The sequence below is a fragment of the Pieris brassicae genome, chromosome 10 (genome assembly GCF_905147105.1).
Source record: "Pieris brassicae chromosome 10, ilPieBrab1.1, whole genome shotgun sequence".
Taxonomy (NCBI): domain Eukaryota; kingdom Metazoa; phylum Arthropoda; class Insecta; order Lepidoptera; family Pieridae; genus Pieris; species Pieris brassicae.
In genome coordinates this window covers 17,963,147-17,991,096 of record NC_059674.1, presented here as the reverse complement: position 1 = coordinate 17,991,096, position 27,950 = coordinate 17,963,147, and the positions used below count along the sequence as shown (strand labels likewise).

The window sequence follows — 27,950 nt, the reverse complement described above, 5'->3', positions numbered from 1 at the left end:
ATCAATCCAAAGGATTTGGATCATTTAAATATTCGGCCAATTTATAAAAAAACTTTATATATTTTATACTCGTATACAATAAAGACACAGATAAACGTGTAACATTTATTAATATCACAAAAAATATAATACATTAACTTGTATTGTTCGGTTTTCAGTCCAGTCACGAGGTCTACCTAAAATAAAAAAGTCTTATGAATAACTGTACCATTAATCAGCATATAATTGTGAATATGCATTATCTTACAAGTCTTTTTATTACAGAATCAATTAGGCAATTAAATTCCGTAAATTTGACACTTAGGTAATATTCTTTATACAATGGCGTGTTAGAATATTTGATATTCCACGATACACAATTTACAGATTATACAAAAGATTTCCACAATCATAGGGAGATAGGTTAAGTAAGCAAAAGCACTGAAATTAGCCCATTATTATGGTTATAAGCTAAATAATAAATAAATACAAAATAATAAGCACTATCGAATAATTACTCTGACGGCCTTGTAAAGCGTGGCATAGTCTTCGTTGCCATAGTTACCAAATGAAACAGATACATTACGAATACTTAATAAAAATAAAATAAATAATAAATATAAAAAGAAATCCATTAGAACAGTGTCCTTAAGTTGGTTCAAAGAAAAGAAAATATAAGACAGTAGGAATAACAACGAAAATTCACGTGAAAATATTAAAAAAAACCACGAAGCTATAAAACATAGTAACCATGGCAACCAGCACTAACGGCCATCTTTCATCGCGTTAGACCGAACCGCGTTTATTTAACATGTTATAGGAATATGAAAAAAAAAGTCAATGGCGCTACAATTTTTTTAGGTCTGGGCCTCAGATTTCTGTATCAGTTTCATGATCATTTGTTAATCGAATAGGCAAGTAGGAGATCAGCCTTCTGTGCCTGACGAACGCCGTCGATATTTTGGGTCTAAGGCAAGTCGGTTTCCTCACGATGTTTTCCTTCACCGTTCGAGCTAATGTTAAATGCGCACATAGACAGAAAATCTATTGATGCACAGCCTGGGATCGAACCTACGACCTCAGAGATGAGATTCACACGCTGTAGCTAACACTGCTCCATAGGAATATTACCCATTTAAAAATAATGTAAATGAATTACTTGGAAATTAACGAAACACATAAATAGATTTCAAAACATATAATGAAAAACTGAAATGCCAAATAATTATTAAAAAAATAAATTCAACTGAACAACCCAATTGGCCCACTGTGGGCCTTGGGATTCAAGTTAGAAAACACTGCCTTACACGGTTCAATTCAAGGTTCTGTTGTCATATTTTGATTTTCACTGTTATTATGGGTTGGCTCAGTGATGATAAAATTTTGTATGAATTTTTTTTATAATATCATCATCATTTAGTGGGTGCGTCGCCGGCCTTTGAGCGAAGAGTGTTTCTAGACAATTGGAGATCTCCCGAGACCCCCACCGGGATTTGATGCGTATGAAATTATGAATAAATACGGCTCTTATTAATATTTATTTTATACTTTTTACATGTCAATGACTTCCTTATATATCTATATGTTCATGAATCAGTTTCAGAATACAAAATCAAAGACAAAACAATTCGAAACATAGACTATTAGTATTAGTGCTTGTGCCATGAAATCGATGAGGGGTTAGTTAATAAAATTGAACCATACTTGAGATCGTAGCTCTCGGAAACTTCAAACACTGGTAACAAAAGAAAAATACTTTTTTCAAACAAAAAAAACATAAAATTAAAATAATTCACAATATCACATAATTATCTAACGACTTAAATACCATTCGCAATCGCTACGAGTCGTAGTTTACGGTCATTTGGGTTAATAAATGATATAGTCAAATTGAGTCGTAAAACTACAGCATCTATGTCTCTTTTCCTCACAGCGTAAACACAATTGGAGGGAAAGAGTACTTCAGTGAACACTGTTGCATAGAGCAATATAGTACAGTTGACACAATTACTTTTGATTGACACAGGCAATCAATGTGAAAACAAAATGATAACTTAACTTGACACATTTTGACATAAAGACAAAACGATTAGAACAAAACAAAGCATATAATGAAATAAAGAATGAAGCTGGTATTTGGAGAAAATAAATGTTTTTTTTTAAATAAATCTCGGCTCGCGCTATTGACCTGTAGGAGTGACAGCTCAGCATGATCAGAATATTTCCCACGACCAGAGCGATATGGTGTGACGTCTCCATCGAGACTCGGACCGTCATAGATGAAGAAAAATTGTTATTTTAATGGATTCCCGCTGTTGGCCTGATGGCCTTGAGTGCCTATACAGCACCATTTTCCCGTGACGAGCGCATACTCCTACGGAAGTCCTACTAGTGGCGTCTCGCAGGGTGGTCAATCGCCTGAAGGGCAGGACGGGAGCTGACTGGAGAGAGCGAAGTACGAAGTAAAATGGTTGGCCTTAAGGGCCTTTACAGCTCAGCTCGGGCTGTTTTGGCGAGCATAGCTCAACACGACTGCACTGAAGCGAAACATTTTTTTTGAAGAAGGAATCTCACTGTTGGCCTTAAGGGCCTTTACAGCTCAGCTCGGGCTGTTTTGGCGAGCATAGCTCAACTCGACTGCACTGAAGCGAAACATTTTTTTTGAAGAAGGAATCTCACTGTTGGCCTTAAGGGCCTTTACAGCTCAGCTCGGGCTGTTTTGGCGAGCATAGCTCAACTCGACTGCACTGAAGCGAAACATTTTTTTTGAAGAAGGAATCTCACTGTTGGCCTTAAGGGCCTTTACAGCTCAGCTCCGGCTGTTTTGACGAGCATAGCTCAACTCGACTCCACTGAAGCGAAACATTTTATTATTTTTCAAGAAGAAGGAATCTCGCTGTTGGCCTTAAGGGCCTTTACAGCTCAGCTCGGGCTGTTTTGGCGAGCGTAGCTCGGCCAGAATGGCGTTTTGTCCCGCGGCTAGCGCAAGGGCGTCTCCTATGAGACTCGAACCTCGGCTTGGGCCGTCGCGGGGCGGTCAATCGCCTGAAGGGCAGAACGGGAGCTCACTGGAGTGAGCGAAGTACGAAGTAAAATCCGCCTTCCCCGGTAAAGGCCTATTTTTACCCTAACCCTACGGTAATTGGATCATCCGGATCCGTTAGTATGTGTCGGGGCCTTTTTTGTCGGGAAGGGTGAAGCGAAACATTGATGGTCAGTGCATTGACATTAATACAATTATCAAAGAGTTATCGCGTGTTATGGTGACAGCAGCGCCATCTCTTGGCAAAATAAAGTTTTCATGAAAGTGGCAGTTGTTTCAAACTCTACCAAAACAGACTATAGAACTATAAACTCGTAGCTATTATTACGATTGGTATTTGTAATTAAAAATAATAACCATTAATACATATGAAGGTCACAACAACATACCATTTGGCTCGCTTCGACCAGTCTTTGGGCGTCCAGTGCAGACATTTCGGGTCTATCCGCAACAATTTCCTCTCCATCGCCTTCTGATGCTGCTGTACTGTCTCCTGTAATATTTTAAACCCGCTTTAAACGTGATATTGTCGCAATTGGGATACTTTCGTATGTGTATGTTTGTCCACAAATTTACTTCAACCTTTCATTTCAACTAAGTGAGCTGTTCAAATTTAATCAAAAAAAAAAGGTTATTGAGATGCACACTTTTTTGGACATGTATATTTGTGTGTATGTCTGTCCACAAGTTTCTCAAAACCCGTTTTCCCAATACATTCTATTGTGTATTTCAACTTAGTGTACCGTCCGAATTACATAAAAATAGGTTCAACGATTTATGAGATGTCCAAAAATTTCTGGAAATATAACAGGTATTTGGAGATTTTTTTCTATGTCAAAAACATTATATTTGACATACGGGTTGTCATAAACGTTATGACTTGTCAATATTTTCTAAAAATATAGAAAAACATACCTGGTTCACGGAAATTATATATTGTCCCTTATAATAGTTGATGAGGTTCAAATTCTGTAGCGTACTTATAACATCCTCCTTTTTTATGCTGGTTAATTCACATATTTCACTGAAATTTAACAAATGCCAGTTAAAACATTATCTATTAAGAACTGTATGTGTTTTTTGTATAACAGGGGGCAAACGCGCAGGAAGCTCAACTGATGTTTAGTGATACCGCCGCCCATGGACACTCACATTGCAAGAATGTGTGGCCGGCTCGCAAGTGCGTTGCCGGCCTTTTAAGAATTGGTACGCTCATTTTTTCTTTTCTTCGGAATGATAACGTTGAAAATAATTATAATATTTGAGTAACTCAAATATCCAATTTCAACAAAATAAAAGCTTATTTTGCGGCTTTAAGGCACATGTGCCAAAATTCGAAAGTGTATGTAATGTTTGTTCACAAATTTATCAGAAACGAACGGAACGAATCGGTTACAAAACGGTACATTATCATCAAAACCGGTTTAGTAGATTTTGACATATGTTAATATTGTTATTCTATAACGATACAAATCAAAAACCTATTATACTTGATATCCGAGTATCTGGGTCTTAGTACCCATACTCGATACATACTTGATACCCCGATACTCGAATACTAAGTATCAGTATAATCAGATACTTGGTATTTCACTTGCATCACAAACTCACTTGATAGTTATCAGTGGTTTCTCATTATCTGCCATTGGTTTTATACTAATAAGTATGTCGAGTATTGTCTGTGCCCAATAACTTCTGTATGAGAGAAGGCCGAGATCCGACAGGGGCTTCTCTGGGGAACCAGTTTTCCCTTCGAACTTCGATAATTCATAACCTAAAAATATATTTACTAGCTGTCAAAATAAATTTGTGTTTTTTTTCCACAAAAGTTTACACACATACGCAAACTATATTATAATAAAAAAATGTGTTTATTCATTTTAAGTACATATGCATTATATGTGTTAGATTTGGGAACTCTTTTAAGTAAAACAATACCTGTTTCAGGGTTCCTAGCTCTTCCATAACAATCATTAAAATATATTTATATATAATTTAATTACATATTTTATTTATCTGTGTTTTCGATTTTTCATGCATGAGTGAGTGTGTGGGTGCAAATTCGTAAGTGAGTGAGTGAGTCAGTGAGTGAGTGAGTGAGTGAGTCAGTGAGTGAGTGAGTCAGTGAGTGAGTGAGTCAGTGAGTGAGTGAGTCAGTGAGTGAGTGAGTCAGTGAGTCAGTGAGTCAGTGAGTGAGTGAGTCAGTGAGTGAGTGAGTCAGTGAGTGAGTGAGTGAGTGAGTGAGTCAGTGAGTCAGTGAGTCAGTGAGTGAGTCAGTGAGTGAGTGAGTGAGTCAGTGAGTCAGTGAGTGAGTCAGTGAGTGAGTGAGTGAGTCAGTGAGTCAGTGAGTGAATGAATAAAATGTGCTTCTTCTAGCTAGCGTGCATTTAGCATACTAGGTCTCAGAAGAAGCTCTAACACTGCGTAGGGTGTGTTCATAAGGCAGTCCTTTAGTCGTTTTTTTAGATTGTACATGGTGAGCGGTTAGATATTATATTAGAACATAAAATTACAAACAAAACAAGCAAACAATAAAAACTAAAAAATATTATCTCATAGAGAGTTATAAATACGCTTTACGAATACTAGCTTTCAATTGTAAGTTTATTTTCATTATTTTAGACTAAGTTCGGTAATTTTATAATTTATTAGTATGCACCACTCTATTAACCCTATCATTTTTCAGCTTACTACGGTTGCCTGGAATAGTTCACTTGTTAGCGATAAGGCCACCTTTTACACTTTATGACATTTGTTGTATTTTATGGTAACAAAGTATAAATAAATCAATAAATAGAAAAAAATACCATTTTTTTTTGTAGTTTAGTGATGTCTAAAAAAAATCTTATTACACAGTTTTAACTGACTTTGGTTAAATTCTTTATAACAGCTCAATACTCACTAAATTCTATAAGTAATGTACCATAACCCTTCCTTTGGTAAGGGGGCAAAGTTAATATACACGCTACGTTATAATCCTCTGTGCTCTCCTTCTCTTTTGAAAAATATCCAACTATGTGAAAACCTGAAAAAATATCAATTAACATACTTTAATTTGTCTGGATTTATATTTAGATTTATTTAAAGCATATTATTACGACAATTGGTTAACTGAAAGGCTCGCGTTTCAGGATTGCCAACATAATAGAAAAAATGTAATTTGCGTAATGTTACACTTATAATTATTTACATAATTTTAAATAAATTAAAAGTGTTAATGCTATGTTAACAAAAGACGATACTATGTTACTCTCGTTATCAGTTCGTGAAACAGTTTCAGTACAAGTGTAAATAAAACGTCATCGATCCAAGTCATTTGGCTGTTTGATCAACTGGCTGAATATCTTTCAGGCATAGTATTGTCTTTTGTTAACATAGCTTTTACACATTTAAAAAAAACACTTTTTGAACGGATTAAAGCTATGTATTATTATTAAAACTTCGGGGAAATAAATACAGATAAAACAACTTTCTCTACAGCTGTGATACTTTTGACATTCAACACCTTTCGTCTTCAGCCACCGTGACCACGCACGCTATTAAGCACGCGAAACGTCGGAAAAAAATTAAAATTTAGAATTATATAAATAATTATAAGTTTTTAATAAGAATACATAGCTGCAATCCGTTCAAAAAAGTGTTGTTCTTAATCTTTCAGACAGTTAAACGGCTAGGTTGTTAATTGAACGGCTGATTAAGCTAGTTGGCTGCGACATATATATATATTCATCCTTAGCTGGACGGTTGTGATCTGATCCACAACGACTTTTGAAAAAAGTGCATAGAAGTTACAGTGGAACAAAATCGTAAAACACTATTACAACTGTTTTAATGTAACAACATCCCCCCCCCCCCCCCCGCTCCCCATGACACGTCGCCGTAATGTTTTCTGTATCCAATAGTAAAACGTTTCGTGACCACCCCCAGTGACTCTATACCTAAAACTTACCATTATGTGGTATAAAGTACTGGCATGTTGAAAATAATACTAATAATAACGCGTAATTCAATCCCCCCCCCCCCCAATTCGTTACGTAATACTTGATACGCTCCCTAGTATATAATGTTAGTAATACTCGTTTATGTAACAGCCATGAAGATATTTTTAGTTTAGATTATACCAAATAACCATAAAAGTTAACGCGATAGTTTAAAAACAAATACAGAATAGCAATATTATATCTATGTTTCAAAAGAGCGGTAATAAATGATTACGATCTAGACATTAGTCGAAATTACCGTCGTAATGTGCAATTACTGTCTTTTAATTACATTAGTCAATTTAATTGATACACTTTAGTTTAATTAGATTAGATAAATAACTGTAATGTACATTTGGTTGTACAACTATTTACACAGAATACATAGATAACAATGTTTAAATCGTTAAGTAGGAAAACATTAGATTATTAATTATCTATTTTGTTTTAGAGATGTTCATTTAGTTTAGTTTTTGTTTGTCTATGTATGTGTCAGTCACTTGTGACTGTTATGAGTACATTTTTGATTGATTATAAAATAAATAGAATAAAAGTGATTTTCAACTGAAATTATGTTTCTTAAAATATATATTTATAACACCAACAATATAAAAAAAGACTTCAGCAACACGTCAACCAGCTAGCTTCGGGACTCTTGGGAACGGCTGACTGCGTCTTTCGGCTGAGAGGGGCGAGACTTGGAGTTTGATATTTTGCGAGTTACGGAGGGAAATGAAATTATTGGATTAGCATTCCATAATTTCCTTAAAATCATGTTTAGAACTAGAAGGCTGATTGCAGGATAATAATTATATTATATAATATAACTAATTTTTATATATTATAACTAATTTTTTATATATTATAACTAATTTTTTATAAATTATAACTAATTTTTTATAAATTATAACGATTTTTTTATATATTATAACTAATTTTTTATATATTATAACTAATTTTTTATAAATTATAACTATTTTTTTTATAAATTATAACTAATTTTTTTATATATTATAACTAATTTTTTTTACAAACGGACAGGAAGCCCACCTGTTAAGTGAGACCGAAGCCCAAGGACACTCAATGCGAGAGGGCTCGTGAGTGCGTTGCCGGCCTTTTAATTTTGGTACTCTCTTTTCTTGAAGTGGAATTGTACTCCTAGTGATAACAGTAGATAGATTTTACGACTTTGTTCCCCGGTACAAGCGATATATATATATGTAGTACATAGTGTTTCTTTATTATATACTTACCTCTTGTATCAAAATCCGTCATAACATAGAAAAGGAAGGGATCCGTATCGTAGTACAGAGTCTTGTGGTCCAAGAAAAGTTTCGCTAAAAGGCATAAGTTCTGCGCGTACGTCTTATTCTTTCGGCCATCGATTTCGAAGAAGGAAATGCTTCCTTTTCTGTATATTTCGTTTCCGGGCGGATGTTTTAGCTTACATTTTATCTGAAAATAACGTTGTTAAAAAAAAACAGTTTGATATCGGATTTTTTAAAATATCTACCTATGTTTCGATTAGAATTGATGATTTTTTTATATGGTGTAAAAATTAAAAAATCAGTGGCGCTACAACGCTTTTAGGTCTGGACCTCAGATTTCTGTGCATTCATAATAATTTGTGCATGTCATGTCGACTTTTTGGTTCTAAGGCAAGCCGGTTGAACGATGTTTTCCTTTACCGTTCGAGCTAATGTTAAATGCGCACATAGAAAGAAAACCCATTGGTGCACAGCCGGGGATCGAACCTACGACCTCAAGGATGAGAGTCGCAAGCCCAAGCCACTAGGCCAACACTGCTCATGTAGTATATAAAATATTTTATGAAATGTGTTTTAATTTAGAATATTTTGTTTGTAGATATTAATTTTACATTTATGTTCAAAAAATTTGGTTTAAATGTATGTAAATATAATTTTTTCATACATTTAGACTGAACACAGACTCTTTCGGTCTTTATCGCTCTCGGACACTTAGCAAATAAATGCATGCGACAAAACATTAAGCATTTATACTTACAAGATGACGATCTAAGCACTTTTTACTTTTTCTATATTTCAAACAAAATTCACATATATAGATACACGGCAAATTGACCATTTCCTGAAATGAGAAAATACATTTATTTAAAAAAAACTAAAAAAAAAAATACTAATTACAAAATCTATATAAACCTGTTTCGAGAAAACGTTTCCAAATAAGTTACTAACAATGGTTTAACCATTAAGTTTCAGTTAAAAACCTATCTCCATACAGCCACAAATATAATTGTGCTGTACAAAAAAAGCTTGTCATATTGGACATAACACAAAAGCCTTTTTTTACATTTTCCTATATACATACCTTTATTTAAAGAAACTATATGTTCGGTAATTGAAACGAAAAATTCCCTAGTATATGCTCAGGTCCTTAGTAATTTGAAAGAATATCGAAGAGGTTTTCGCAAGACCTGATATTTTTTTATTGACGTTTATTTATTGAATGATAAGTATAACTAGGCTTTTTATAATAATAGCTTTATAAATACAATTTAAATTATAATATAAAAAAATAAATCTTAGATAAAAATACAGTTTTTGTTTTCCTGACAAGATTTTAAAAACAATTTCAGATTTATTTGTGAAATGGTCATAAAAATATGTTTTTATGGAACATAAGATACAAGTCATTCAATTTGAAACGCAGACATTCCTACTCATCGGCAAAGAAGACATTGAGTAGGCCGAGAGAAAAGCAAATCATCAAACAACACTTATTTTAAAACAAATATCGCAAATTAATTAGAAATAGCCTGTCTAGCACTAGTCCCAGGGCCTTTTATCAACTAGATAATCGTTCACTTTGTAGTAGGCCTATAGACCAACCAAATAGCGATTTTTCTAGTGAAACTTCTTTAGACGCATGAAGCGCCTTTATATATCATGGATATATATTATATATCCATGGAGCGAGAGTAGACGCTATGTTTAAAATATATTTAGATATTATTGAAACACGAACATATATTGCTTATATTTTAGTTATCATAATGATTTAGTCACAACAATATATAAATTGCGTCGTATAATGTAATATCAGAGAAAAAAATTATAATCTGTATTAATTTTCGAAACTTTTAATATTTTAATGACAATTAAATTCATAACTAATCTCCCCCCCCCCCCCCGCTCCTTTAGGTCTCGGAAATCTCCATAACACATTATAAAGGCATATTTTGTAAAAATTATGAATAGCTTCCTTTACAGCGATTTGATTTGATTTTTTTATCTCTCTTTTTAAATATTGTCTTTCATTTTCTCTGTACCACTGCATCAGCGTGCCGAGCGTCGGCATTAAGTGTTACGTACCTGTGGATAAGGAGCGAAGTACCAAGGCCGTATCCTATGTCTGCCAAGTTCAATCATTTCTATATTCTTCATCCTCGTGACCACATCGTCGTGCCCATGGGCGAGCATACTCCCCGACTGACGAGGTCGGGTGGTAGGCGTCGCCGTCCCACTTACAGTTTCGTTCTCAATCGACTCTGCTGTTTCCGACTGGAAATCAAACAAATACAGAAACTATAGTAATACCTAGAAATGGGTTTAACTACATTCGAGCTTTCATTAAAAAAAAAAATATCACGAAAATTTAATTTTATTTATTTATTACAGAAATACAGACTATGCCAATACGATTATGTCGAGAAACATTAAATAAAATATAATAAATTACATATATAATATTAAACACATAATATACACAATATCGACTGTTTTAGACTCTGCGAACATGACGATAGTATCGGAGACAAATGTTTGAAATGTAAGTTCACACCTTTAGCGATTACTTATTTCAAAAGGACTTTTTTTTAAATATTTCAAAGACCTGGTGCCACAGTGGTGGGCGACTTATACAATATCATATAGCAAGAATCGCCTGCTTTTTAAATCAAAAATCAAATCCATTCAGTTTACTTCCTAATGATTATGTAACCGTTTTCAAAAAAACAGTTTCAAGTAACTTTTAAATATATATCTCTTGTGTGTAAACAACTTAATGTGTGTGTATGTTTATCCATGTATTTCTCGTATCGGGATGATCCTTAAATTTCTATTCCACCTTAAGGTAAAAGCTCGCAAAAGCTTTGCCGGCCTTGGCGGAATTGGTTCGGAAATACTTCAGAGATAAGCTGGTTCCACATAGTGGTGGTGTGCGACAAAAACTGCCTTAAAAAACGCTCAGTTGTGGTACAACGACAGTCGAGGTGAAACAAAACGATACGATACCTAGATATATAATTGTGAATTCAGTCGACAGTTTGTTGAAGTCCGATTATTTATTTAAATTACTTTCATTTACTAATAAGTTCTTCGCCTATGTTTTACCCAAACTTTTTTGTGCCAGCTTAGCCCAGAATTCTTAAGCATAATTTTTAATACAAAAAAAATCACTTAAGAAACTAAGATGATAGGTTTTAGGAAGAAATCAATAGGAAATTGTTAGAACAGTAAGTAATTAAAAAATGAAATTCAACTTCCAAATAATTTTCGAATCCTTAACAATCAAAATGCCCCCAGTGGGATCCCATATTGGGACAAAACTGGTTTATAGTCTTCTCGAAGGTGGATAAAAGAAACACAGCGTTAGCAAGAAGCGAATGGAGAAAGAAAGCCGTGGATAAAGTGTAATTGGAAAAGGCTGGAGGAGGCTTTTATAATATCATAAAAAGGTACATAAATAATCTAAGCTTTGTAATGATTGGAAATAAATAGGTTTTATCATTATTATTACTATCAAAACTTATAAACAACAATAATAATATTCAGTGTTCAGCTTACCGTAACAGACACATCGTTATCAACAGAAACAGCCTTGCGTTTCCTATTAATTTTCTTCTGTAACGCGGCCGCCAGTACAGCGCCGCCGTTGACTAGAGATGAAGAATCATGACCGAGGGTCGGGCTTGCTGGCCTCGATATGAGCTGACGGGGCTCGATACCAACTATAAGAGTAATAATAATTCAGTGGCGCCATTGCTTTGAGTAGGTGATCCGCCTGACGTATTTTTAGGATTTAAAAACTTGTCGGCTTTGTGCTTCTAATGGACGACCTACGAATACTTTTTTATATTTTTTTTTCAGAGCAGTGTTGGCCTAGGTTTCGGCGAACGATTCTGCCTTACGGTAGGTTTGTGTACTTTCTATGCGTATTTAACACCCGCTTGTACAGTGTGAAGGGTATCGAAAGGAAACCGGAATGCCTTAGACGTAAAAAGTCAAATGCGTCAAGCACTGAAGGCTGATCACACTGCCTATTAATAACAAATGATCAAATACAGAAATCTGAGGCCCTAAAGGATTGTGGAGCCACATTTTTATTATTAATTTATTATATCTACAAATAAACAATTCGTGTTAGAATTTGTAACCACCGACATGGTTTGACCTATTCAACAAAACGTCTTTTTTCATATGGATTTTTTTCCCTCCTACCACTAACCTCTATTTAATAGTGATATTGTTTTCTATCTAAAGTGAACTATTAGATAAGGTGGCAGGTTAGATCGCTTTACGTGATACAGTCCGTAACAAACCTCCAGACTTGGACGGTCCATACAAAAATCTGTACCGAAGGACCGATAACTGATACTGGACCCACTTTAGGCACTCCGATGGCATCAGTATCAAACTATGATTATAGTATGTCAAAATCCATTACATTTATGGCATAGCGGAGTCTAGACTCAGAATCTTATGTCAGCATTCTAGAAGGTTAATCAAACTTAAGCTAGTTTTAAGAATAGTGAAAACATACTTCTGTATGACATATTTCACAGCGATCAAGACGAGAATAATTCAAATAAATTTCTAAGTTACGAGTTATATATAGTTTCATATACATCACACCAAGTACAGTTTTAACTTCGTCTTTAATTGGAAAGTATCACGTCAGATGTTTTAAAAGATTTGTAGTAATTATACTGTTTCCATTAACGCTAAGCATTATTTTATTACCAAGTATAAAACGCAGGGCCTGCAGGTACTAGAACCTTTCTATTAACCAATATATAATAACACAGATAATTCAAATGCTGGTAGTAACAATACTAAAACGTTAGCTAAAAACAATTAAGACATATATTGGTGATTAAATATTTGTTAAATGTCTCAAATGAAGAGCTCATTAATGTCTTAAGCATAAAATAATAAGTTTGAAATTAATATTAAGACATAAAATTTTGTTTAATTAAGGTATAATTCACCTTTTGCAATACTTTAACGTAACTAAACAAAACCAATTAATTTTATTATATCCTTAAATAAACTTGTTAAAAATACAAGCAGAGTGAGTAGCAGAATTTTAACTGAATTATGAAATATGAAACATTTTAGCCTGAAATTGTCTTTCCAGCCAATAAATTATAATTTAATAAGTACGGTAGATCCCGCAATACAAATCTCTAAATGCTAGAAGTCTTAAATAACATACCAGGTGTAAACTTTTGAGCTGAGCCATTAAGTGCATGGTTGGAATGACTTTTTTCAGGTATTTTTGGTGGTATTTGAATAATTTCTCTATGTGGAGTGCTTTGTGACTTCTGTGGTTCAATACAGACGTTATCATCTGCAGACAAAATAAAAACATTAAGAGTTCAAAATAAGCAAGGCCAAGGAAAATAATAAAATAGGAACAGGTTTAAATTACATTCCATTTCTAATGCTAGTACAGCCAATTGATATATACAATTGATAGAGGGGCTGCACATTTGATAGTGTTAAATGAAAAGAAATGATAATAATATTTATTTGCAACACAATTATGATATTTAATCAAGTGATGTTACATAGTTAACTAGCAAAGTCTTTTTTTAAAGTAACTAATAATAATTTTAATGTCATAGCGCATGCAAAAGTTTTTAAACCTTCCAACACCCAAAACTTCATTCAATCTAAAAAAAATTAAGCCACTACATTAATGTACAACCATAAATAGAAAGGAAAATAAAAAATATCACAATGCAAAAATAAATTAGTTTTCAGTAAGCTTATTTATCTTGCAGGACTACTAAATTAAATTAAATTCTAATAGCGAACCAACATACTAATAAAAGTAGGCATCACGCCACCTCCTGATCCAATATGTGTCTTCTTTGGTGTGGTTGTCCCACCAGTTGGTGCCCCATCTCGTGGGAACTGAACTTTTCTTGTATCAAGCCATGATTCCTCAACCCATTCATCTAATCTCTTATTAACTGAAATGTGTTAAAATATTGTCATCAGTCACATCTTAATCAAATGATATTGAATCCAAAGGAAGTTAAATATACTAATAACATTGGCAGTATTTCAAGTAGTAATTCAATACAAATATAAAATTTGTAATAGATGTTAGTTGTTTTTAGGAAACATCCTACAATCAAATATTCATTTTATAGTATAAATAATTATAATACGAATTTTCTTACAGTCGACATAGTGAACATAGTATCCTCTCATTCCACTAATATCTTTGATACTTATAATTTCCGCTAAAGGCCAGTCGTCGCCGCCTTGCATTCGAACTGGCAGACGACATCCTTCCACCAAAGATGCCTAAAACACCATGCATTGTTTAAATGAAAAACTGAAAAGTTACATGTGGTTTCTTTATTTTTACTAGGAAATAAATACCGCTGAATCACAAAATGTTGTAACTTCGTCTTCATTTTCAGTAAAACTCATAATAATACTATATTCCTACTAAAAACGATAAAACTAACAATAAAACATTACTCGCATCGCTAATAAAACATCAACCACAGAGAATTAAGATTTTTTTACATTGTCACAGATGAGGATTTGATAAGACCGCTATATTTTAAAGTTTAAACTGAAGAGATTAAGCAATAAGAATCGAACAGCTTATAAAACTAAATATTACAATTTTTTCTTGAATATTTTTCATATTAGGTGTAGAATGTAAGTCTTGGTGCCTATGCCAATATCCGATGAGTCCATAAGCGTAAGTTCTACTAACTAGTAAAGCTAATAATTAATAAATTTATGTTAACTCAAGAGCTTTAAAAATGACAATGACACTTGACTGATGTTCGTTATATGTGGCGATCTGTCGCAATTGTATCACTACTCTGTGGTCACCTTTGACAGCTCAATAGAAACAATACTTATAATATTGTACTTAAAATTGGCGTAAAGTTAAAACTATTGCCACCATAAAAAATAAAAAAAAACAATAATTTTAGACATCTTCTATAATATAAAAATGAATCGCAAAATGTGTTGGTAAGCGCATAACTCTACAACGCCTGGAACAATTGTAGCAATTCTTTTTTTAAACGTTCGTTTAAGTCTATGGTTGGTTTTTAATGCGAAAAAAATTTGAATAATTTCCGGGAAAACCCTAAAACAGTCCTTTTCTTTTTTCCATACAAACGTTTTGTAAATAAAATGTAGAGTCAATTTGAACTTTATTGCTACTCAATCACCCTCATGAGAATTTTTTGCGCGGACTATAAAATTGGTAGCAACAAAAAACTGCCGTATTTCAAGTCTTTTTGAAGATCTTTTTGTATTAAATGAATTTAATACTATTTAATATTTATTGGTATTTCGTAATAATTAACATGAAGTATATTAGTTATTTTTATGAAGAAGGTTGTTATACATCGGGTTCTTAAGATAGGATATGTCATTAAAAATAAAGCAATCGTAAATTACTAATTATGTACTAATTTATTTTATATCATTTCAAACATACAAATAACTTAAAACCTCATTATTATATCTTGCTTGACCAAATGGTTTTCAATTTTCTTTAAATGGTCGCCAATCCTCTGCACCAATTTGTTGAGAGAGCTTCTTCTGTTAATAATTTGGTCACTAGTAGGTATATTTACATTATTATCAGCAACTGTTTGCTTCATTATACCCAGAATCTTTGCTATGGGATTAAATGTGCAATAATAAGGTGGGAGTCTTAAAACTTCATGACCGTACGATTTTATTACATCATCTATCTCATATAAGGGCAGTCTGTTTTGTTTCACCACTTCAAGTAGTAGATTTACAGTACACATGATCTTCATGATCACATCATGATCTCAAACCACACAGCCACTCTTTTATATCAGTGATACAATTAGCTTGTGTAGGCGGTTTGTTCATACATACGGAATGAAAACCTTAATGAAGGTTCTGTTCATTAATAGTTATCATTAGTTTTGTTTGGTCATGAAGCGTGAATTTAAGTCTTGTCTAAATAAATCATATTCAATTTATTATGCCGAAACCAATCTCTTTTAAGTATAAGTCTGTAAAAATTAATAAGAGTTTCTATATAGCTTAGTCATTCCTCACCATCGTCATCATCAGTCTATATACATCTTACTGCGTGGCATAAGCCCCCTTTAACGAGGAGAGTGAGAGGGATGATTACTTAGTTTTTTGTTAACCTCAGAGATTCTCTTTCTCCGTTGCAATCAGGATCTTGTCGAATAATTTGTAACAGTATCATTAATGTTGGAATTAATTTCAGTTGTTTGGGAATAAAGTAACTATACTTTACAACTATAAATCGAAATTGTCCATGTTGATATTCATCTTTCCCCCTCTCCTTCTTTTAATAGGCGTGGGATTTGGGAAGCACACCATTTCACAAATTCTCAGCTGCGGTTGACACTTGATAGATCTCTTACTTCGATTTGGTGGATGACACTTGATATTGCCATATGAAAATCTCATTATTTTTATGTTTTATGCTATGAGATTCTGGTAGACCTATACATTTCTTAAAGTTATAAATTTTTTGTTGTGTATAATCAATGTTAGCATTTTATAGAAAACATGTTAAAACATACATTCTACTCATTCTATTAGCACTGAAAACATACATTCTACTCATTCTATTAGCACTACTGTCGCCAATGTATGGATCATTTGTGATGAATAAATGAAAGATATTTTTAGACCCTCAAATTCAAAGACAAGATGGCTCAAGCTGAGTGCACTGATCTTCATCAAAACGTATTGGATTTTGACTTATGGGAGGCATAGTTACACCGTCGCCTCGTGCTCAGTCTCGTCGTCGTTACACCGACCAACAAATTTAAATTTGAGCACAGAGTACTTTTTGCACACAGGCGCAGTGCGAAGTACGCATATATATTATATCATTGCCTTGTCTCAGGTGACATATGTGTATTCTGTGATAGTTCTTCAAACTCAAATCTCAATTAAAATCAAATTTTAAATAACCTGAAAAGATTATTTAGTAAATTGCTATAAAGTAATTTAAAAAATTATTTAATTGTCTCACACGATTTATCTTAACGTAGCTTTCTAACTGATATTGTGATTTGTGTTTATACAAGCATAATCTTCATTTATTAATAATGGCTGCTTCAGTGGAAATGAGCGAAGCTGATCAAATTAAAACGGTATTGTAAACAATTCTGTATGAAATAGTATGAATATGAGTAATATGTATTGCTTCTTTGTAACCCAAAATTAAATAAATGCATTATTGAATGTTTTCACGTTTGTTTAGTAACTTCTTATACAAGACTGTAAGCACGGTGGTCGCGTTGCTTTATAAAGTACAAAAGGCCTGTTCTTGATTAATTCGAATGTTTATTATGGAAAAAATATTATTTATGTGCTTAAGGAGGATTTTAAGACATAGTTATCCTTGTTTTAAATCTAAACTACATCTAAAACTATCTCTGTTACAGTTCAAGGACTTTCTGGTTCATTACAATAAGTTATCAGAATTGTGCTTCAATGATTGTGTTCATGACTTTACATCCAGAACTTTAAGATCAACTGAGGTAATTATTTACGCTGTATTTATGTTCACATTTAAACTTTACATCAATCTCCAGTCATGAACAATTGTTATTGTTAAAAGAAACCTGGTCTAGAATTGACAAAATAATTTATAAAGTTTAAAGGGCTATCTGAATGAATGAAGGCTATTTGAATCTTACCAAAAAAGAAAGGTAGACTAATGTCCATATTCTAATTCATATCTCAATGTTGTCTTGGGTGCTGTAAAATTTCATACAAAAAAATGTTTTGACAGCTCTTGAAACTAGATTTAAGTTTGATTGTTCTAGAATATAGACTAACTATATATTTTTTAGAGTTTCTTAATGTATATTACTGTTTCACTACAACAAGAGGAACTGACTCAAAACTACTATACTCGATAATACACTAGTTGACCTGGCAGATGTTGCCCTGCATGATATTTCAAGTTATTAGGATATTAAGCAAAGTATGAAAGTACCAACTGCAGCACCTTCTGCCGGGCTGATTTGTGAATCTAAACCATCCGTCCCAAATGCATAATTTATTTTTATTCCAATTGGTCCAGCCATTTAAGAGGAGTTAAGTGAAATACACATATAGTAGAATTATATATACATAAAGATAAACAGTATCTATAAAATATTAATATTAATTTCAGGAAAAATGCATAGCCAATTGTATGGATAAATATTTACGGACAAACCAGAGGGTGTCACAAAGATTCCATGAATTCCAAATGGTTGCTAACGAGAATATGATGGCATTAGCTCAAAAATCTGGAAATCCTAGCTAAGTTCCTGATGTATATTTAGGATACATATTTATTGTTAGGTTGTTTTGGTTTCAAAATTAGTAATTAAATGTTGTTAAAAGTTTGGTCTTTTATTCAAATTCAAGTATGTGATATAATAGGTTGGGGAAGTATCTTCGCATTTTTTATGAAAATTGTCATTTTTTTATATAGTTTATTTACATTTAACTAAAGTATGTAGGTACCATTTTGTTCGATAACTTTTTGCCATCTTGTAGGTAGGGACATGATCCCATTGCTATATAAATTTTGGGGCTTCTGATCAAAATCCCGCTACAATTAGTTTTGCCAGTCCTCGTGTGATGTTAACCTGACACTGCCTAAAGATCGCTTTAATCTCATCAGTTGTTCGCATTAGAGTTTAGAATCGATGGTCCTGCCTGGTCGTAACAGCTTATAATAAATAACGCCCTTCTAATCCCGCCACACACAGCACACCTTGTTACCAGTTAACCTGGGTTTCGCCACAGTATGTGAAGCCTGACCGGCCTTTGACCACGACCAGAAAAATTGATCACGTACGACAAAAACTTTTTCGCACGTTTTTGTCGTACGTGATCAATTTTTCTTCACCAGTTATCAGCTTTTTCAAAAATGGTTTGGTTTCATAACGTCGTAGTAAAGAATCACAAATAAGTACACGGTTCATTGGGTTTCTTTCAGTGAGCTGGTGAGGTACCCAAATATCGAGGATTATCTACCCAGTTTTTGTCAAATGCACCAAAACTGTTTTGTGGTCAATTCCCAGTTTTTCAGCTTCGTCGTAACTACTGATATCTTGCTCCACTTTTTTTAGAAATGTCATCCATTTTATCCGTAAGGGGGGCCAGGGAGACGTGCATTTTTGACATCATAATTTCCGGATTGAAAACGCTTAAACCAAATTTGTGCTCTCTTAGACACTGTGCTTTTTTTTAAATAATTTTATGGCCTGGGAACGAGACCTTTAAGCCAAACTTAGACACTGTGTGTTGTCTCTCATAGACACTGCACTAGGTCCATAAACATCGCAAATTTTTTTCACGGCTTGCGTTTCAATTTTACCTTTATTGTAGTAAAATTTTAAAATGTATCGAATTTCTTTATTAGATTCAGTTATCTTGACAGTGCGAAAAATAAATAAAAATCACATTTTCCTAATTTAAATTTGGAATTATCTTCTTTAAAATTTAAACTTTTAATGATACCTAAACCAGGCAGATACAAATACTATAGCCAAAGAGATTTTATTACAAGTTCATACATACTTTAATGCGAAAAGACTTTCCCTAGTCGCACAATATAGACATATGCCTGTTGGCCTCACATGGCATGTTTCTTTGATCAATTTTTTAAATGTCTTTAGTATAGCATCAGGTATTTTAGTAGGAGAATCAACATATGTGGTAAGACATGTACCTGTTGATAAATATAAACGTACATAAGTGTACTTGTTTGCCTATATGAATAAAGTTTGAGTTTGAGGGTATTATATGAATACAATTCGAAATTTCAAATAATTTACTTGATTTTGCTTTCACAAGTTTATCGTTGCTATTTTATTATTATTTTTACTGTTAACGATTCGATTCTTTTGTACAAGCTAAGGGTACTGTGATAGTAAATTAGTATAGGTGTTTTAAATGAGGTTTAATGTCGTAGTATAAAATTTAACATGGTAAACACATCAAACTTTTCTTCGGGCAGGGCTTGTAGCACTTTTGTTCAGGGGGCGAAAAGTCCAATACAAACGATGTTTGTGAGCTGGTGTAGTCGAAATGGTAATCGTTGAACTTGGCCTCTACACTGTACTTTGCGTTTGTACTCGATGTATCGTCTTCATCAGTGTTCAGGACATATTTCAGTGGGTAAGGGCCAGACGGCGCGTTGCTGACGTTTGAGGGTTTCGTGCATATTGTGTACTGTCCGCCATGTCGAATTATTCGTATAAGGGGCTGGGTGCAAGGCTGTTTGCAACAGGATATGGATGAAGGGCATGCTGCTAGGCATTTTGGAGGCATGCAGCATGGCTTGCTGCATGGCCTGGAGCAGGTTGCTGATGGGCATGGAGTGCATTCGTTTGTTTTCATACAATTATGCTGTTCGATGCGTTTGAGCACTGGACATGAGATGTGGCCTGGCCGCCAACCACAGCGCAACTAGAAAATTAAGTAATTGCTTTTAATTTAGTAGATATAGTGTAGCAAATAAGTTGCTAGTCATTAGATATGAATAAATCAAGTTTGTTATGAGTTTATTTTTTTAATACTTATAGCACACGTGTTAACTTCCGCTCCGTATAATCTTGCGGAGGTATGTGTGGTGTGCCAATTGTGTTTAATTTTTATGACATCTATATGTCGTATTCAGATTCCAAATTCATTATTGCTAAAAATGTAGTCGTCATTTCAATGGCGGCTTTTTCCGCCAGCTCACTTGCGAGCCTTGTGGTAATGTAAGTGTCCATGGGCGGCGGCATCACATAAGCCTTCTGCACGTTTGCCTCCATTGCCTCCACATTAAAAAAATGCTTCACTTTGGTAGAAATCACGCTCAATCCGCTTTTCTGCCTAAATTTAGTTGAATTCATTTTTAATGGGTAGAAAAACAGTTGGATTCCTTTTATACTTTACGTGCGGTTTCACTCCTCATTACCTGATGCTCAGGTGCATCTTTGGCTGTATAAAGCCATCCCATATGTTTTGGTACAGGACCGGGCTTAACGTCATCTTTTTCTAAACAGCGATGTTTCGGCAGATCACAACGTCCCAGACAACTTACGGACGATTTATTTGCTATAAAATACAATTACTGTGTCTAATAAAATCATTTATGTTTAATGTTTATGTTTGTGGACGTAATATGTAAGATTCAGAAAAAAATTACGTAATAATCAAAAGTCTGGCTAATAGTGTTGCTTTTTACTACATTAAATTAGCGATAGACCAATGACCAATGTGAACTTGGTGGTGTATTGTGAGGATCGGCTTGCCTTAGACCCAAAAATACGTATCAGGCACAAAACAAATGATGTCGGTCGATATAGGCTTGGATTTGTAATGAATAGGAGCAGTGTTGGCCTAGTGACTTCAGCATGCGAATCTCATCCCTGACGTTGTAGGTTGGATCACCTACTTGCCTATTAGATGAACGAAATCATCATGTAACATTACCAGCTCATTCAACGAAGAGCGGTTCGAATTGTAGATGACCAATGACTTTCGAAACGGCATGAGCCCTTGACGTAGAGATGTAGGGTCACTCTGCATCTTCTACCGCATTTACCATGGAGAGTGTTCAGAAGAGTTGTACCTGAAGTTGAGTTTTATCACCTGACGTCGCGGCTGAATACGAAATTCCGCCCGTGTCACCTCGACGTACGTCATTCCACAACTGAGCGTTTTTAAAGCAGTTTTTGTCGCGCACAGAGGTATTTCCGAACCAATTTGACTTAGGGTCTTTCAAGAAAAATCGTACCAATTCTTAAAAGGCCGGCAACGCATTCGCGAGCTCCCTGGCTTTGAGTGTCCATGTACATACAGTATCACTTAATATCAGGTTAGCCTCCTGCCTGTTTGCCCCGTGTTCTATTAAAAAAACTACAGAAATCTGAGGCCCAGACCTAAAAAGGTTTTAGCGCCGCTGATTTGTTTTTTTATTTAAAAATAAATGTACTTACATCGACCAGGTTTACAGCAGCAGGCCATTTCTGTATTTTCTATGGAATCTAGACAAACACAAATTTAACATAAATTTTTAATTTATTAGAGTTAAGGCTCTATCCCAGCACGAATTGCTGTGTCAGTGTCTCGGGGTGGACTGCGGTACGCAATGGAGAGCTGGAGCACTGAGGCCCGCCAGCCCGTAATAACAATTGGTTATGTTAAACATTAAATTAATGTAATTTATCAATTTTTTTCTGAAATGGATTACTTGGCTTGCGATAAAATATATCGTGTAAATTTCAAAATCATGTTCCATATATATTTTCGTCATAAAATGTAAAAAATTGGCTGTTTGGATTTTTTTTTCTATCGAGCGAAGTTATTTAAATCTTATAACGATCGTTCAAAATGGATACATAAACTACTCAACTCCACCATATATTTTTTTCCATTCGCCATACTTCAAGAAATGCAAAGAAACAATGTACTTTTGTGGAGTTTGGCGACCGTATAGGCCCTTAATTCAATGTTTTTGTTGAGCATACCTCAGTGCATGTACGTCTCGGCCCTGAGGTATACGTACGTATATAGGCGTAGAATTTTTTTCCGAGTTCACGAGTAAAATGTCTTGGTGGAGCAATGGTACTTAGATAAATTAATTCCTATCATGTGAACGAATGAATGTATTGCATGTTTATCTGTATTGCTATAATTACGTAATTATATAGATAATGAGATTGTTTAACTGCTTACTTAGAAATAACTGAATATTTATACTCACTTTTGTATGGATTACGGTAAGGATTTATTTATTTTTTACACATTTTCGCTCTTATCATATTGTCCATCTAGAGAAGTTTTCGAGGAAAATTTGTTTCCATTTTAATTTTTATGTAAAAAAAATCATGAATAACATGACAATTGTGAAAATGGTGTCAGATTTTTGATTGTTATAATTTATTTTTTCTAACTGCATCAGGTATACAATGGTAACCTTTTTGGGGATGTGAAAGTAGCAAGCTTTATTGATAAAGTAAGCAATATTGGGAAAACTTAGTAGAGGAACTTAGGGACACTAGTTATATAAAATACGTATTATATGCGTAGTCAATATATTTTTTATTCAATTTAACTAAATATAGGTACACTTATAAAAGACCTTTTTAAGGTTTATTTAAAAGGAGCTCCACGTGGACTATGGTGGCAGCGCCGACTGTGTAGTACTTTAGTGTTACTGTTAATGAAAGCCAGACTAAGAAAACGTATGTGGCCACAGGGAATTTACAATTCTTGAAACTTCGAAGAAAAAAATAGTGTTAGGTTCTGAATCTCTCTCTAAAACACTGCGTGTCGAGTCGATTAGATTAATTAAGTGTTAACATAGATATAAACACAATGGCAGATGGATAAAAAGGGTAAAAACATTGTTCCAATAGGAAAAAGAAAGAGTCTTCGTTCTCTTGCACGGTGGGCTAACGAGGAAAGGAATATTGGGAGAAAATGCTCAAGACAGAGAAATGGAGTAAATTGGAGGAGATCTAAACTCTATAAGAGGTCCTTAAAAACTATGATTTATTTATTTTAAGTGTGTGTATATTTTGTAAATGTTTCAAGAACTAAACGAGGCTTCATTATTGTCAGTAAATATTTATTGATATATATATAATTTAGTACTAATGAATTAGATAAATTCATATTTGGTAAGTTAATTCATAGCCTACCTGCAGCAAAAGTACGTGCGTCAACATAAAATTTACCTATAACAATTATTTGCGTAACGTAATTCGAAGATTATTTGACAGTTACTAACAATCGGATAATACTATTAATCAAGTAATATTATACAAATATTTCCTGTTTTTGGTTTCGATAAGCGACAAATACGAAACATATGATATTCAAGATAAAATGCTTGGAGACCTGCTGGTTTTGCTGTATAGATCCATCAAACTAGACAAAATCAACTGGTTGCTAATCTATTTATATATGTTTTTATTCTTATTTGTTTTAAGTTATCAACTTAGACCTAGCTCACACTGTTTGACTGTATATTTGTTCTTTAGAATAATGCAAATAGTTGCAATATTTGTAAATTTGCGAGCAACATGTATGTACATAATAATATAGTTATCTGCTGCATTGTTTTTAACACCATGCCTCCATGTTATAATTATGAAATCAATTTATAATATTTTTAACTTGTAATTTTCTTTCAATTGAAATAAATGGATTAATCATGACTTTGTCACAGTTACGGCCAGCTTAAGCGCGTTTTGATTTTTTCTTAACATTTTTGATATTTTTTTCTTTTACTGTTGTTCTTCGACATATTCCAGATAGAATCCATCTAAACACAGCATATATTAAAACGATAGTTATAGAAAATGCGCTAATAATATCAAGGCATAAATATTGATAGAGGGGTGTGTCGACGGCCGCAGTTTTGTAGGTGATGTTCGGATGACGAGCTGCGAACTCAGTCCAGTAAACCGCACTCTCCAATGGCGGCATTGGTCGATCGTGCCATGCCTTTGATACTTCGTCCACATTTGCTTTGAATCTGAAATAGCGAAGGTTTGGATGACAAGAATCTGAAGTTCATCTTTAATAGACAATTTTGAGCTGCAGTTTATAACAGACCTTCAGACATTTTTAATCGCAGTCAAAAATTAAAATTATATGAAATAAATATGATATATATAATATCATAACAATGGAATATAATGTGTAAGATTTGAGAATCATAAGTAAGAAAACTTGCCCATAACAAACTTAATAATTAATTCTCAAAATGTTTTTTTTTAATTATTGTATTAAATATTTTTAAAACCGAAACAAAAGAATACAGTAAAACCTAATTGGGAGCTCAAGAGACCAAGGATAATGTACCATTTATTATGGGTTTCCATTAGTCCAGTTTTGCAATTAAGCAGGTTTAAAATTATAATTCTCTGTTATATATATATATCTAGCGTTGTTCCATTTTTAGAGCCGAAAATGTTAATAAAAGTGCGTATTTTTGGTAGAAAAAACACTTAAACATTTTCTCTTGTATTTCCTTGGTCAGAACCAAAGATAGTACTGACAAACTATTCATATGCGAAAGACATTCAAATGTTTTTAAATGTGTAAAAACTTGTCCCAATTTGTTTCAATTATAGAGTGAATTCAGCTTTAGAGTCCGAGTCAGAGGATCGAAAAAATCTTAGAATTCAAATCAAACCAGCTTCGAAAAATCCCATTAACAGAGGTAACTCTAAATAATAGGCATTTATCAGTTATCCAGGTCCCACATAGCCAGGTTTCACTGTATTACAGAATGATCATATTTATCTTATTTCCGTATACATACTTTGGATCTAAGACTTTTTTAAACGCTGCAATAAGGTTATCCTTAGTGAGATCTTCAATTTGTAATTGAACCCCTAGACCACTCTCTTCGATTGCTGCTGCATTAGAAGGCTGGTCTCCTAAAACGGGCATTGCAACTATGGGCACTCCAAAATGAATGGCTTCTGTTGTTCCTCCCATGCCCGCGTGAGAAAGAAAAGCCAAAGTTTTTGGGTGTCCTGAAAAAAAAAACATTCGTTCTGTCAGAGCATTTATCGTTGTGTTCCGTCATTATATTAGCGATCGAAAAATGTTAAATTAATGATTATCTAGGAATATAGATTACATGGGATTATATTACTGTAGTGTTGGCCTAATGACTTCAACGTGCGACTCTCATCCTTGAAGTTGTAGGTTCGATCTCCGATTATGCATAGACAGAAATTCCGTTGGGACTTTCTGTCTTTGTGCGCATTTAACATTCGCTCGAACGGTGAAGGATACGTGACTCCTATTAGATTGACAAATGATCATGAAACAGATAAGTATTAAAATCTAAGGCCCCGATCTAAAATGTTTTAAGCGCTACTTGCTTATTTTATTTTTGAAATTACTAAAGTAAGCAGAAGTAAAGTTATTCGTTAATTCTGACCTAATATATCGACTTGTGGCAACCATTCAGCAAGGTAAAGTTTATTTTTGTCCAACAATGTAGTTTTGCTCTCCCACTTCCAGATAAAACGCTGGGGTAGTTCGGAAATCGCTCCTAAAACTGCTTGCAGCTTTTCATCAGGCATAGTGGAACTTTTGACAACCGAGCCAAAACTTATGTATATAACACCATGTTCGGCCTCTTCAACAAACTTCAAAAGGTCCTGAAATTCGGAGGATCATTATGAAATGTTTACATTAGAAAATACTTTAGTATCTTTATTAAAATTACCCACACCGGTCAATGGTTTTGCTTTAACTACATGGTAACCTCCAACTTCGATAACGTTCGCTGGAAATAATCGGGAACCAGTCAGAACAAAGTTATGGTATAATAGTAGAATTTTTACGTCCCGCGCAAGTTGTTCTAAAGGTGGTATATTATCGAAGTACTTAGCTAGAGTATTCTGATCGCGTTGTTGTGATATATAATATAACGTTTTAAAATATAAATCGAATAAAACCCGTTCTACTCTTTGGTAAAGTGTTGGTTTTGTTCCTCCTTCCAAAAAGTGAAACGACACATACGCCGGGTGATTTGGTATTCCGAACCTGCTATACGTCCAAGGCATTAGTATGTGGGATGTAATTCCAATAACTGGAGCTCCGAGTATGTAAGCCACTCCTAAACCGCAATCACTATTAAACTGTTCAACTACAGCGATATCAAACTTAGGTTTATCCCTCAATAGGTTCTGAACATTTTTATTTGACAACATTACTTCGCAGTTTTCACGCCCGGAACTCGTAAGGAATATTGCTGTGCCTAAAACGGTTGTATACGACCTTTTAAGGGGAGTAGCATCTTCTAGAATCTTAATACTCCCCGCTAAGCTAACATCATGGTAATTTAAAGGTGGATCACTTTCTGGGAAGTGTGATATAACAGTTACGTTGTGTCCTCGTTTGACAAGCTCTTGTAGATACACGCGATGCACGAAGAAATGGCTCTTGCCTTGGTAAGGGAATATTCCGATAATATTGAGTGAATAACATGGTGTTTGCAGACTAATGACAATCGATATCAATATCACAACACAGTTCATGGTCAACAATGCGTAATAAAACACGACCGTTCCAAGCGAGACGAGAACAAAAACTAGTTTTGCCGAATACAATGATCTAAGATTAACGATGTTTATATGATATTTGTAATGTTTGATTGTTTTATTTGAACCCAGTTATGCTAGTTTTGAGTGCTTATTTTAGTTCAATAATACAAATGCATATTGTATAATGATAACGGTATCGTCAAGATTACAAATTGTTTACACATTTGTTATTTAAACAACGATAAAGAATTCAAAATTTATAAGTCAACAGATTGGGACGGGATGCGGTCTTTTTTTGCGTCCTACCCTTGGGGGCTAATGGGCAAAAGCAAATGGGCTTTTCGTTGAGTACTCCGGATGCCGTCTCTGACTCTATCGCTGATGTGGTCCTGCAGGACATGGAACTTTTTATTCCATTCTCTGCGGTTTAGGCGTTCGTGCAAAGAGGCTTTGCACCGTAATGTGAGGCTATTGGCGAACGTAAAAAAGCATACAATTCAGCCTCTAGGTCCTTCAAACGGGAAATCGCTAAGGCAAAGTCAGAGCATATTGCCAGGTTTGGTGAGAAATTGGCCCACCTTCCTTCGGGAACTCGAGCCTTCTG

At 34.1% G+C, this 27,950-nt stretch overlaps 4 protein-coding genes across 9 annotated transcripts; 1 reads left to right on the top strand and 3 right to left on the bottom strand.

Annotated features, from left to right (window-relative positions):
• Window positions 1-91: 91 nt before the first annotated feature.
• Window positions 92-14,978, bottom strand: LOC123715566 (histone acetyltransferase Tip60). 6 transcript variants are annotated; one of them, XM_045670687.1, is made up of 14 exons: window positions 14,661-14,976; window positions 14,456-14,582; window positions 14,093-14,242; window positions 13,480-13,614; window positions 11,829-11,992; window positions 10,356-10,544; window positions 9,028-9,111; window positions 8,256-8,457; window positions 5,925-6,047; window positions 4,634-4,796; window positions 3,938-4,046; window positions 3,412-3,515; window positions 1,684-1,714; window positions 92-176 (listed from the first exon to the last, which is right to left on the bottom strand). In XM_045670687.1, exons 1-13 carry the CDS (start codon window positions 14,709-14,711, stop codon window positions 1,708-1,710), a joined length of 1,608 nt encoding a protein of 535 aa, XP_045526643.1. In that variant the 5' UTR covers window positions 14,712-14,976; the 3' UTR covers window positions 92-176; window positions 1,684-1,707. The 6 variants fall into 6 exon arrangements, with proteins under 6 accessions (XP_045526643.1, XP_045526645.1, XP_045526644.1 ...); XM_045670689.1 differs by lacking the exon at window positions 1,684-1,714 and having other exon boundaries at window positions 112-172; XM_045670688.1 differs by lacking the exon at window positions 1,684-1,714 and having other exon boundaries at window positions 147-176.
• A 2,190-nt stretch (window positions 14,979-17,168) lies between these two features.
• Window positions 17,169-18,671, top strand: LOC123715270 (mitochondrial import inner membrane translocase subunit Tim9-like). The gene is made up of 3 exons (XM_045670220.1): window positions 17,169-17,425; window positions 17,720-17,815; window positions 18,457-18,671. The coding sequence occupies exons 1-3, from the start codon at window positions 17,381-17,383 to the stop codon at window positions 18,589-18,591; spliced, it is 276 nt and encodes a 91-aa protein (XP_045526176.1). The 5' UTR covers window positions 17,169-17,380; the 3' UTR covers window positions 18,592-18,671.
• Window positions 18,672-20,221: 1,550 nt separating this feature from the next.
• Window positions 20,222-23,210, bottom strand: LOC123715381. Its single transcript, XM_045670365.1, has 4 exons — window positions 23,035-23,210; window positions 22,268-22,315; window positions 21,244-21,383; window positions 20,222-20,747 (listed from the first exon to the last, which is right to left on the bottom strand). The coding sequence occupies exons 2-4, from the start codon at window positions 22,293-22,295 to the stop codon at window positions 20,259-20,261; spliced, it is 657 nt and encodes a 218-aa protein (XP_045526321.1). The 5' UTR covers window positions 22,296-22,315; window positions 23,035-23,210; the 3' UTR covers window positions 20,222-20,258.
• A 670-nt stretch (window positions 23,211-23,880) lies between these two features.
• LOC123715108 (UDP-glucosyltransferase 2-like) lies at window positions 23,881-27,433 on the bottom strand (the record flags this gene model as incomplete). The annotated part of the gene is made up of 4 exons (XM_045669936.1): window positions 23,881-24,813; window positions 25,606-25,822; window positions 26,236-26,458; window positions 26,531-27,433. Coding segments are annotated over 4 exons (1,641 nt in total), but the record flags the coding sequence as incomplete, so codon positions are not given.
• Window positions 27,434-27,950: the final 517 nt, after the last annotated feature.